At 40.1% G+C, this 13,173-nt stretch overlaps 1 protein-coding gene across 5 annotated transcripts in view; it reads right to left on the bottom strand.

Annotated features, from left to right (window-relative positions):
- Positions 1 to 319: 319 nt before the first annotated feature.
- Positions 320 to 13,173, bottom strand: part of LOC113036074 (kinase suppressor of Ras 1-like) — a 58,380-nt gene continuing 45,526 nt past the window's right edge. For 3 of the 5 annotated variants that reach the window (XM_080289083.1, XM_080289086.1, XM_080289085.1), the window contains 13 exons: positions 12,669 to 12,781; positions 12,338 to 12,512; positions 11,521 to 11,575; positions 9,422 to 9,467; positions 9,159 to 9,218; positions 6,265 to 6,525; positions 5,972 to 6,168; positions 5,675 to 5,771; positions 5,204 to 5,337; positions 4,981 to 5,112; positions 4,443 to 4,578; positions 2,912 to 3,042; positions 320 to 2,276 (listed from right to left, as the gene is read on the bottom strand). In XM_080289083.1, the coding sequence (XP_080145209.1) occupies positions 2,195 to 2,276; positions 2,912 to 3,042; positions 4,443 to 4,578; positions 4,981 to 5,112; positions 5,204 to 5,337; positions 5,675 to 5,771; positions 5,972 to 6,168; positions 6,265 to 6,525; positions 9,159 to 9,218; positions 9,422 to 9,467; positions 11,521 to 11,575; positions 12,338 to 12,512; positions 12,669 to 12,781 (1,619 nt within the window). In that variant the 3' untranslated portion in view covers positions 320 to 2,194. Of the gene's footprint in view, positions 2,780 to 2,911; positions 3,043 to 4,442; positions 4,579 to 4,980; positions 5,113 to 5,203; positions 5,338 to 5,674; positions 5,772 to 5,971; positions 6,169 to 6,264; positions 6,526 to 9,158; positions 9,219 to 9,421; positions 9,468 to 11,520; positions 11,576 to 12,337; positions 12,513 to 12,668; positions 12,782 to 13,173 lie in introns of all 5 variants that reach the window. The other 2 variants (XM_080289084.1, XM_026192116.2) reach the window with 2 other exon arrangements.

Below are 13,173 nucleotides of genomic sequence, written 5' to 3'. Positions count from 1 at the left end.
TTTATTTTCCTAGGACTGCGCTCATCTGGACAGAGATCTGCAATGCTGTTCCTGGGATCTGCTGGAGCCACTAGCTTGCGGGTCACTGCACTGAGTACTCCGATTACCACTGGGACCACAGTTACCTTCACCCTCCAGATCTTCTCTTCTCTGAACCCTTAGTACTTCTCCAGCTTCTCGTGCTCCTTCTTCCTGATGTTGCTACGGCCCTCTTCTTCTGCATCTCTACCACCACTATGTCCAGTTGATAGTGTAGATTCATTTAAAATAAATGTATGGCTATTTTTACAAACACTGTTATAAAATAGTGAACACCAAGTCACTTATCAAAATATCAAGTTTAATGTCTTAAATTGTTCAGACAAAAAGCCTTGAAAGTATCAACAAAAAACAGAAAAATGGAAACAAGAAAAGGAAAACAATCCACCAACAACAGTCTCATACATAAATATAGTACCAACAAAAACATTTTAAAACTCAACCCTTGCACAAACATGTATAAAATACAACGTGCAGTAAAATACTGTATTTACATATATGCATTAGTTCAATTTTCTCATCATAAATTGGGCTTTGAGGAAAGAAAACTCACAAACACAACAGCCATGTCTTGCTCACTAATGCAAATTGCGCAAGGGTGCACTGCTTCTTGTCACAATCTTCCTTATTCTATAATGAAAACATTCTTTCTATTACTGTGCTTCCGCTTACTGTTGTCCTATAAGAAGTTAAAGTAGACCGATAACTTGTATCTCTTCTTATATCCCACTGTGGGTGGTATCACTCAGTGGTTTGCCCTCTGATAAATTAATGATGACTAATCAGGTGGCAGTGTGTGACAGCTGCATTCTGTCAAGTGTTGTTGGAGCACTGCGGTGTCTTTCTATCGTGGTTTCGATACCACAACATTCGTCATCTATTCATAACTACTTAGCTATTTCATAGCTTCAGGGAATCTTATAAAATTGCAACAGAAATAAAAAAAGCAAAGTTGTTATTTTGAGGGAATCGCTTTTCCAAGGGTCAGTTCTATCATCTTTATCTTTCATTGTGCCAAAGTGGAACATAAATAGTAACTCATATCTGTCTGTGATATTTATTACTTCGGTAGAGAGGTAAATGATTTCCATGGTGCCTTTTGCACTACAGTGAACTCAGTCTGGGCAAACACTTTCAGTTTTGGAGATATATTATGAATCAAAGAGGCAGAAATTCCACATTAGAACAGTGGCAGACTGAGAGACTGTTTGAGTCAGACTGTTAATGCTAAAATTATTTCTATATTCATATTCTTCAGTGTGTAGAAAATTTGTAAAAAACAAAACAACAACAACAACAAAACACAAACAAACCAAAAAGCAATTTCTGCAAAGAGCTGTCGGTTTCTCTCCACTAGATGTCACTAGATTGCAGCCAACTGAATTTTGTTTTCTTCTCTTCCAATTCAAGTACCTAATGGTAGCTATGGTGGCTGCTGTAGGACAATAAACTCTGGAAAAAACTAAATCAACAACTCAAGATTAGAAGAAGATTAGAAGAAATCTGCACTGATGTATTTTATTGGACTAATTCTAAGTTTATGAGACTGCATCATAATTACATAATAATCAATGTATATTTATAAGCACAACACTTTTTCTATTAAGTAACTTAAAAAATTACTGGGTGTATATTGGGAACTGACCCTTTGAAAGTAAACTCTGGTGGAACCCTTGAAGTAAATTGTATTTTAAATTAACTAAGAGCTGAAACCAGCAGCTCTTAGTTAACTGTGCAGATAACTCAAACAGCCATGAGACTATGCCTACACTCACATTTAAACATATATAAGAAGAATTACATTCACTGAAGGTTGGGAGTTAGAAATGTGGGGGGAAGTAGGCACACAGGTTAATCAAGGGAAAAGAGATAAAGATGAAAGCAAAGCATTTTTAAACCCAGGTATTATGATGTCACTGTTTTCAGTGGTGTCCGAAATTACTTCCTCATTTACTTATAATCTATAATCTTCACTCATTTCAATTACATTTTGAAAGGGGTTCCAAACTAGTGAGCAGAAGTGACATCCCTGACAGAACTTAAAAGGTTTCATCTGCTGGTTTTCATCTAGAATACAAATTTTGGCTGGTGCATGCATAATATCCGATCTTATAGGAAATCTGTCAGAGCTGCATCTTTCATATCATATTTTCAGTCAATTTAACAAGCTCTCACTGCCTGACTTAGTGATATGCTGATGGCAGTGATGTCTCAGGCATTCATGATTTTCCAGTGTCCTTAACCAAAATAGGAGTGGACCCAGGAGACAAACAGGAATGTTGGAAAACAAGTAAGCAAATAGAAAGAAAGGAAACAAGATCATAGATAAAGATGGAAATGCAGGACCCAAAGGAAGCCGTCAGGAGATGAGGCACAACAGGAACAGGCCAAGGTGAATCAGGCAACATCCAGAGAAGAGGAAGTTGAAGACAGAAGAAAAAGAGAAATGCAGTACATTACAGACTGTGATCAACACTATCACGTATCAGAAGAAAAAGTAAAGATAGTGCCTAATTTGCCAAAGTAGAAAAAATGCATTTACTTGATACATTATTCATTCGTTCCTCAAAACAAAACAGTAGTCACATTAAAAACAGTCTAAGTATGTACATATATATCATTTGATCATCAGCAGGCCAGCTTTACATTTTTCACATTTCTTTAAAAAACACTATTTACAGCATTTTTGTTGACTGATGGTGTAATGGTTCCTCTTAGCTTCATAAAATTTCAAATTTTTCTGAAATGAAAATGTAGATTTTGATGAGCAATGACTAAAATAAATAGGTAAACATTTTGAATGTTGATGTTATATAGTGTAGTGGGTTGGTTCACCCAGATTATGAATTTACTGTCACTCCATGACACTTACTCTGTTGTTTTCCAGTGTCCAGGGTGAGAAAGCCTGCGGTTGAGTTTAGGGAGTCTGTCCAGCATGCCTGCTAGCTGGGTGAAAGGTGGCCTGTCATCTGCCGTAAGGGACCAGCAGGCAGACAGGATCTCCTGTTGGGATGGTAGGTAACAGATAGAACATGGTGATTGGTTGGTAATCAAATTTTAATCAATATGAAAATAATAATAATATAATCAATATTAATACTTTTAATACTTTACACGTGTTGCTATCCAGAAGATGCCTTTTAAGAAAAGATTTTTCTTATTTCAAGACAATGCTAAACAAAATTTGTTGAGAACTGAAAACATTTGATGCATGGTGATGAAACTGAAATTTTACAAATTTATGCCTTTGCTTTCTTTCTTTTCTTTTCTTTACTTTTCTTTTTGATGTCCTCCGAAACCTGAGTTGCTGCTTCAGCTACCGCCTGAACCACATTTAGTTTGGCCTTTTGGTACCCATCAGCTTCCTCTGAAGTCCTACAGGCTAATCCAACCTGATAGGACTCCTTTTTCAGCTTGATGGCCCCATCACCACCACGAAAGCCATCAACCACTTAGGAGCAACAGCTTGAAACAAGTCCTTAGCGGACGAATTTCGCCCTGAGTTCCAAAAGCCTATGGAAGCTGTAGGGCTGTCTTGGTTGACACGGGTGGTGCCTCTATACTGGCAGACTGGGGTGGCGGTTCCTATCTTTAGGATTGGGAACCAGAAGGTGTACTCCAGTTACAGTTACAGCAGTTACACTCCTCAGCCTCCCTGGAAAGGTCAATGCTATGGCACTGGAAAGAAGAGCTTGTCTGTTAGTTAAACCTAGGATACAGGAGGAACAGTGAAGATTTCATCCTGGTTGCAGAACACTGTACAAGCTCTTCAAACTCTTAAATATATTTGGAGGCAGGTGAGAGTTTGCCCAATGAGTCTACGTGTTTTTTGCAGACTTGGAGAAAGCTTTTTCCTGCATCCCTTGGAGTGCTCTCTGAGGGCCGTCTGGTCCGTAACTATGAGCCATTTGGTCTCTGTACAACTGTTGGTCTGCCTTACTGGCAATAAGCCAGAGTTGTTCCCCGTGGGTGTTGAACTCAGCTAGGCCTGAATTAGACCAGACCAGTGGTGAAAGTAACAGCTACATAGCCCATGCGTATCCTAGAACCGGATGTTGATGTAGTGGAGAAGTACAAGTAACATCAACAACAGTCTAAACTGGGAGACCAGCACAGAAGCTGTATAAATCACACTGAACAACTCTACAATACAACTGTGTGGCAAGGAAAGATGTGTTCGGTGTTTTATTTCTACCATTCGCTCTTACAACACTAGTAATGTCATTATGCTGTGCTGTGTTGATGTTGAAATGCAATACTTATGATTATTATGATGATTATTATTAATACTGCTGTTACATCAACAGCATTTCCCACATTAGGAACAAAGAAAATATATATTGTAAATTGTTGACAGTTACCAACAGGGTCAGTTTTTTCGTAGACATGATCTTCAGACTCACCGTGACCTCCTTGCCCAGATTGGACTCTAACAGCACATTCTTAATGCCTTCATTACGACCCACTAGCCAGATTATAGTTTCCACAGGCTGGTTGGTAATTGGCCAGTCTCGCATCTGCAGCTCATACCAGATTGTGCTGGAAATGACACAAGATCCTTTCATGTACTACATTATTTTACATTTTCTTACATCATGTGCTCAAATATGCAACATGGAGCATGAATAAAATAGAAACAAAGGTTTTAAAAAACTGTGTGCAGTTCTAGCTAAAAGTCGCACATCATGTCTGGATAGCTGAATTTATGGTTCTACAAAAACAACTTTACTATGTTAGCTGGCAACAGTAAAAATCCTGATTTAACTTCGAGAAAACCAAACAATTAAACAATTGTTATGTACCACAGAAAACACAAAAACAAGCTAATATAAAATTATAACAAAGTAAAGGTTAAGAACCTAAAAGGCAGAACTGCATAATATAAACTATAGCTTCAATATCACATTAATAGTTTCTAGTATAAATGGCACTAGTCAATACCCAAAAGCATAAATATCAGCAGCTTTGGAGAAAGGCAGCTGGTCCTCATCAACCTCTGGGCTCAATTTTCGAACAATTTCTGGAGCCAGGTAGCAGATCCAGCCCTGTGGTATCCGCAGCACATTCTTTCTTCTAAACACAGAAACACAGAGAAGAATAATTAGGAGAAAAAACACGGCTCACCATAAATTTATTGCCTAGATGCAGTTTCTTTCACTCTTACCTGCCTTCTTGTACCACACCAGACATTCCAAACAGGCCAAAGTCTGTAATCACCACCTTGTTTGTGTCATAGAACACATTCTTGGACTTCAGATCCTTGTGAACGATGCCTTTAGCATGAAGATAACCCATTCCCTGCAACAAACAAAGATTTTCTGAACAAAAGATATTCCTACATTCACAAAAAGAAAATGAAGACGACCCAACAGTAGATATTTTTAGTTTATATGTTTAAAGCCTCGTTGTGTAGATTTTTATTTTACGTGTGACACTAAACTTTTTCAAATCGTGGCACTGGGGATGAGGGGAAGCACCAAAACATGCTGAAGTGCAGCATATTTCAATCTTGACATTGTATCCAAAACAGTACATTTTCCTACTTGTTATATAATGTACATAGTGTATGTTTGGCATTTCTTGGCTACAATTCCATCTTATTTATCAACCAATATAATATGCAGGTATTACTTACCTTAACGATTTCCTGTGCAATCTGTCTGGTTTTATTTATGTCCAGCAGGTGACCTCTTTCTCTTACAACAGAATACAGAGTCAGACCCTTACAGAAACTGCAGAGGAAACACATGCAGTATGGTTACAAAATAAACATCACATCACAAAAAGTCAAAAAAGCAGCAAACAACTTTTTGTATAGAACTTTATATACAACAGTGCACATATGCACTTGTGGTTGGAACTGCACTTGAAATGGGGGGAAGCCAGCACGAGTGACAATGCAGTGTTTAGGTGAGCAGTCATGCGGCAGTACCTGGTGATAATAGCAAGATGAGGAGGAGCCATGCATGCACCCATGAACAGGATGACGTTCTCGTGCCTGGTCTGCCTGTAGTTCATAACCTCTTTTTTGAAGACTTTCAGATGATCCTGATTGTTTCCATCAATCTCTAGAAGGCGAATGGCCACCTCACCATGCCAGCGACCTTTATGCACCTTACCCCAGCGACCCTGGACATAAAGCCAAAATTTAAATTAATAATAATGTTTTTTCTTTTCATTTTTTGAACAGGATTTTATATTTCTACAATACAAATCTGCTTTCACCTTTCCAATAAGCTCTCCCAGCTGTAGTTGCTCATACGGGATGTCCCACTCCTGGAGGTAGACACTGGTCTGGCTGACCTTACGAGAGATGGGGACCCCAGAACGGCCAACAGCCTGACGGCGGCATATAGAAGAGGGTAGATCATCCAGACCATCTTCATCATACTCTTCCTTGGAATAACTCTTTTTTGTGTCAGTCTGGTCAGCTTCTTCTTTATCCATAGCTGTGTAATCTTCCTCTCCTTCCTCTCCTTCCTCTTCCTGTAACACATGGCAGAAGAATGAAAGTGAACACTGATGTTAAACACTTTGATATCTATTACTGGAAATAGCAGCACTTGGTATACAAATGTGAAATAGGTATTGCAGTCTTGTAATTCTCCATTCAGACCAAAAGTGTTTTGGATAGTTATACAATTCTTGTGGTTGCTGGAAGAAATATTTGATGGAATAAATAACATCCATCAGTATGAAGAGTATGAAAAGATTGCTCCACTGGGATGCTGCTGCCATTTAGCCTGGAAAGTTCATCGTCATTAGGAGGAAATGTTTACCAATATCTTCAAAGATAATGGCAGGCAGGAAATGAGCTTAAGTTAAATAAAGAAATATAATAAACCCAACTAAACATCCCAGCAAATCCATTACAGGCTAGACCTCAATCCAATCCCCCACCTCTCCCCCCCCCATAGAGCCATCACCACCTTCAAACTGTTCACCTGCAACACCCGCCCCCTCACCCCACACAAAAGAGGATTTCACACCACCTCCTCCGACCACAACTCTTCATATTCATGAAGCAGATATGAGGAAGCAGTTTAGGAGTCTGAATGCTCGGAAAGCTCCCGGCCCAGACGGTGTGTCTCCTGCCACCCTCAGACACTGTGCAAACGAGCTGGCCCCAGTGTTTTCTGGCATTTTCAACTCCTCACTGCAGGCATGTCATGTGCCTGCCTGCTTCAAGTCCTCTACCATAATCCCTGTCCCCAAGAAACCTAGGATCACTGGACTAAATGACTACAGACCCGTGGCTCTGACATCTGTGGTCATGAAGTCATTTGAGCGCCTAGTTCTCTCCCATCTCAAGACCCTCACGGCCCCCCTCCTGGACCCCCTGCAGTTTGCATATAGAGCCAACAGGTCTGTAGACGACGCCATCAACATGGCCCTACACTTCATCCTGCAGCATCTGGACTCCCCAGGAACCTACGCCAGGATCCTGTTTGTGGACTTCAGCTCTGCCTTCAACACCATCCTTCCAGACCATCTCCGAGGCAAGCTTTCCCAGATGAATGTGCCTGATCCCATCTGCCGGTGGATCACTGACTTCCTGACGGACAGGAAGCAGCACGTGAGGCTGGGAAAGAATGTCTCGGACTCCCGGACCATCAGCACCGGCTCCCCTCAGGGCTGTGTTCTTTCTCCTCTGCTCTTCTCCCTGTACACCAACTGCTGCACCTCCACCCACCAGTCTGTCAAGCTAATCAAGTTTGCAGATGACACCACCGTTATTGGACTCATCTCGGACGGGGATGAGTCTGCCTACAGGAGGGAGGTTGAACGTCTGGTGTCCTGGTGCAGCCACAACAACCTGGTGCTGAATGCCCAGAAGACAGTGGAGATTATTGTGGACTTCAGGAAGCACACAGCCCCACTCCCCCCCATCATCCTGACTGACACCCCCATCACCTCTGTGGACTCATTCCGCTTCCTGGGTACCACCATCACCCAGGACCTGAAGTGGGAGCCCACCATCACCTCCGTCATCAAGAAGGCCCAGCAGAGGATGTACTTCCTGAGGCAGCTGAAGAAATTCAACCTGCCAACACGGACGATGATGCAGTTCTACACTGCAATCATCGAGTCCATCCTCACCTCCTCCATCACCGTGTGGTACGCTGGAGCCACTATCAGGGACAAACAGAGACTGCAGCGTGTTGTGCGCTCTGCTGAGAAGGTGATTGGCTGCAGACTCCCATCTCTGCAGGACCTGTACACCTCCAGGACACTGCGGCGTGCAGCTCGGATCTCAGCTGACCCTTCTCACCCTGGACACAGTCTGTTTGACCTGCTCCCCTCAGGCAGGAGGCTCCGGTCCATTCGCACCAGAACCTCTCGCCACAAGAACAGTTTCTTCCCCTCTGCTGTTGGACACATGAACAATAACCACATGACTGTACCCGCCACTAACACATGACCCTACGCTGTGTCACTGCATCATTTCATGTTTGGCACTGATCACCACCTGCACTCATGTATATATCTTTCTACGTAGCACTCATAATTCTTATTCTCATGTATATATCTCATGCACATATCTTTCTTTCTACATAGCACTTTAATTCTTATTGTCTGCACTGAAGCACCGCAGCAATTTCCTAATGTTGTAAACCTCAACATCTGGCAATAAACCCATTCTGATTCTGATTCTGATTCTGATTCTGAATAGAGATACTGTGAAATAACCTCATATAGACAGTCACACTGGGTGTTGAATGAATCAGCTGGATCTGAAGCAGTTCTGCGAGGAATAAAAACGTCCCGAACACTGGGTAGGTCTGATGTTAATATAGCCAACACATCATTTAATGTTTCCACCAAAAAAGTACTGCCTAATGGGAATGTTCAATACAGGACCTCTGGTTATGGCTGTAGGATCATTAATGAGAAGACACGAGGATGGGTCTCTAACAAAGTACTAAATACAAGGTCTGAATATTTGGAATAGGATAATAGAAATGGAACAGTTTTTAATACATTAACAAAGCAGCCAAAAACTTGCTTTTGCTGAAGTATTGTGTGTAGATTTGTGAGACAAGAATGAATTGAATCGTTTGAACAAAAGGCTGAAAAATAACAAAATTTGGAACATTTGAAAGAAGCTGAAAAGTTACCAAATGGATGTCAGTGCCAGAAAAAAAGGAACATGCTTTAGCACAGTGCATTGGCAAGTACTGTAAACCAAAGGAAAATGACATGAGTAAAATATACATGTAATGGAGACAAACCAGCAAATCACATCCTTTTCCCTTCATCTTTTTAATTTAATATACTGCAATCCAATCCAATCAGATTTTATTTATAAAGCACTTTAAAATACCCAACACAGGACCAAAGTGCTGTACAGAAAATAAGTTATGTGGCTTCTATTACTCACCAATCCCTGTTCTGTGGCTGTTATTTGTGTCTCAGTAATCACCATCCTGAAACCAAAGAAATTAACAAGAATTCACCAAAATTTGTAACTAATTAATTTATCTTTAGAATAACTACATTTGGAAACTTGCTGAGAGCTACTGGCTGCCAAAACGGCTCCTCTTTCTCCTCTTTCCATGTCCCGGCATTGTGCTGGGCAGCAAAACTATTTTGTTCCAAACCCTGCTGGAGCCTTATTTTATAGAGTTTGCATGTGAGGCTTTTATCAAGGTGCTCCAATCCAAAAACACCGGCCCGCATAAAGAACTATATTGTCAGTGGCTGGGTCTCTGACCCAGCATTTTGAGTGTTTTTTGGTAAATTTGTATTTTCTTAGAATAATATGTGTAGTTCTGGTGTTGCATTATTAGTTAGGTTTTAGTTGAGCCTATTCTAGTTTAGGTCCATCTATGTCCTCTTCTGTAAGTCTGTTCTGGTTTCCTTTATGTAGTCTGCCATGTATTTCGTGTCAGCATATTTCATGTTGTCTAGTTGGTGCTGTCGTTTCTACGTCTGTGTTTCCTGTTGTATTTTGAAGGTCTGGCGTTTCCTCGTTCAATGTGCTTAGTTTTACACTTCCCCTCTGGTGTCACTATGTTCATTTGTGTCATGTGATTCCACTTCCCCTGATCACCCCTTTAGTCTGCGTGTTCCATTCTCTTTGCCAGAACGTCTGTGTTTCCACGTCTAGTCATAATCATAGAACTCATAGTAATCTTAGTTGTCACCGTTATCATGTTTGATCAGAATTTTCAGTTAGTTTTCCCAGAATGGGTTCCAGTTTAGTTGTCGTTCTTGTTTTGGGCTCTTTTCATGTCTACCAGTCTGAATAAAACAGCTCGCTTTTTGTTCAAGGCTCTGCTCCGTCTCCCCCTATGTCCGCACCTCATTTTCACACTCTCGCAGTCAGCTCCTGCTGACCGTGACATATATGAACAAATGGCTTACAGTGTAAGTGCCCTAAAGCTAGAAAAATGTGATGTAAGATTCGACTTTATTCTCCTGCAAGGAGGCAGACCCAGGAATGGAGTTTCCTAAAACCACAAATAAAGGTGGTCAGTATTTTGATAGGATGTAATATCAGCAGAAACTCAGATGCCATTTGTTTCCAACTCATGTTATCTTATGAGTTTTACAAATTCAAGAAAATTTTGTAAATAAACTATTTTTTAGGTTTTAGTTTATGTTTTACAAAAACATTAACAATAATAATTTTGAATATCACCATAAATACTATTTATGTACAGTGTGTGCTCTCTACATAGCAATACTGGATTTTTTTAAAAAAGAGTTTAAAAGAAAAACCGCAGTGATATACAGGTCAATCTAACAATACTTTTTAAAAAAATCTTAAAATTTGCGTTGCTCTGGTGGATAAAGAGAGTGACTCACTGTGTCAATATAAAAAGAGGAGGAAGGCTGTAAAACCTTGCAAAAGAGTCCAATGCAAGTCAATGTCATTGAAGCTCACCTCTCTTTAATGACAGATGGTGAGTTGTCGAAGATATCCTCAAATTTTCTGCCAGTTAGTGCTGCCATTTTTGCTGTTGTTAGGTGCTGCTAACTTGTGTTAGTGAAACTTTCTTTTTAGTGGAACAAACACTTCAATCAGCTGTTGTTCACACAGCTCATAGTAAACTGGAAAGGGGAGGGTCGCATGTCTAATCTCGTGACAATAAGCAATTGTGACAATATTGGGGATAAATAAGTATGTTTATGTACACGTAAGCTTTCATGTGTTAGAGACTTCGATTGAGGTAAGGAGGAAGAGGATGAGGGGGAAATAAGGAAGGAGAGAGAGCAGCGGTGGAGGAGGAGAAAGAAAGAGAAAGGAGAAATATCAAACTATACCTACAAATGTTAAATGCTAACATACAGTTTGAAAGAGCCATTTGTGAACTTTAAAGTAATTTAGAAAGTGTACTATGTAAGTGGACTGTTTGGTAAAGCACTGCTACTGTTTGAATTCCTACCAAATCTGACTTGAACTCATGATAGTAAGTATATGAATGAAATAAAAGTGCATCATTGGATCGCTACATGAATGTTGTATTCTCTTACCCAGACTCATTGTGACTGCCAGAATGCTGAACGCTGCATGTGGAGGCAGGAACATCTGTTGGAAAACTCAGCTTGAGAGCATTGCACTACTACAAAACTACTTATCATCATTCCAAATTGATGCTTGGATACTTGCAGTACATGACATGAGGACAAAGGATGTTAAATCCAACATAGTTTGAAGCTGTCAAACTATCACGTTTGAGCATTTAAAAATGTTTTTAACCAGTTTGACAATAAAACACTTTACAACAATTCTTTGAATGGTTCAAAGACAGATCACGATGCTCACATGCTCAATCATTCACTTGACACTTTTAAACATGAAAAACTGGTTTTGCCATGCAGCCCAGTTTTAAAATAAAAGTTGGTTATTCTCAAAAATCTACATAAAAACAGAGTACACTGATTTTCATATCATTTTAAACTTATTTGGAATAACTCACCAAATATTTTTTTAATCAATGTTTTTTTTAAACACAAAAGGTGCAGTTTAAGGTATACCTCGAATTCTCCAGCGTTTTTTTTACAACTGAAGAAGCCTCTTTGATGAGAATTGAAACATCTTCATAAATTAAAGATGTCCAGCTGTCATCTTTTTTTCAAGCTCTTAAGACTCACAGGGCTGTAAACATTCCCCTAGTCCCACATCTCAACAAAGTCTTCCTGACAACAAATGAGGCCTTATTTTCCACAAAAACACACTTTTCACTTTTGTTAGAGATGTAATTTCTACAACTTTAATGTTTAATTGAATTTATAGTTAAATATATCGTTTCTAAGAGTGAAACAATGCTGTCTTTATTATGTTGCATACCTGGGAAGTTGAAGCGGTTGTCCCAGGAGCTCTGTGGTGATGGGTTAGGTGGGGGGGTGGCACTTACGCTTGAAGGGTTACTCTGCTGGAAATGTGCTGGAGAGGAAGGTGTGGAAGAGGTGGCTGATGACGGGTTACTGCTGGATTCCAGCTGGTTAATACTGGGGACAGGGTCCTCCAAACACACAAGGAGTCCATTATTTCAATTATTTCACATTATTTATTTCTTGCACACTGATCTCAACAATCTTCTCCATTTCAGTATTGAAGAATAGAAAGAGCTAGAGCAGACCTGAATGAGATATAACACATATTAGAAAACTGCACTTACCCTTTTGGTTAGTGCCTTTGGTAAGGTGCCAAACTGCACTGAGACTTCGGCTGTGTGATCAATCCGATTGTTGATGTCTGATGGTACCGATTCTGCCCTACGCATCCTTGGCACTACCGGTCAGATAAAAATACAAGCTTTGAGCTTAAAATATTTTCAAAACTTTACAATTCCTAAAATAAAATAAACAGGCCCTAACATGTTAGATTCTTGCTGATACTATCCTGCCCATTATAATACCCTTCCTAATATGCTACTAGTGTAACTGTCAAAGCTAAAGGGAGTCCATTACAAAATTAATAGCATTGTTGCCAGTAATCGCTAGACTTGAATCACCTGGATGATTTGTCTACAGACATTACTAAGTACTGTCATGTGCCCTCATCTTCCCTTCCTTCCCCAGGCTGGGTTTGCATCTCCTCTCGAGGTCCATGTTGTAGTGTAGAGCGGCACCAGTTGTGACCTGGCAAACCCTTTGTTACTGATTTCTAAGAACTACAACTGA

The sequence above is a fragment of the Astatotilapia calliptera genome, chromosome 14 (assembly GCF_964374335.1).
Source record: "Astatotilapia calliptera chromosome 14, fAstCal68.1, whole genome shotgun sequence".
Classification (NCBI taxonomy): Eukaryota; Metazoa; Chordata; class Actinopteri; order Cichliformes; family Cichlidae; genus Astatotilapia; species Astatotilapia calliptera.
Note: the sequence above shows the minus strand (reverse complement) of the source record. Positions and strands in the feature narration are given on the sequence as shown.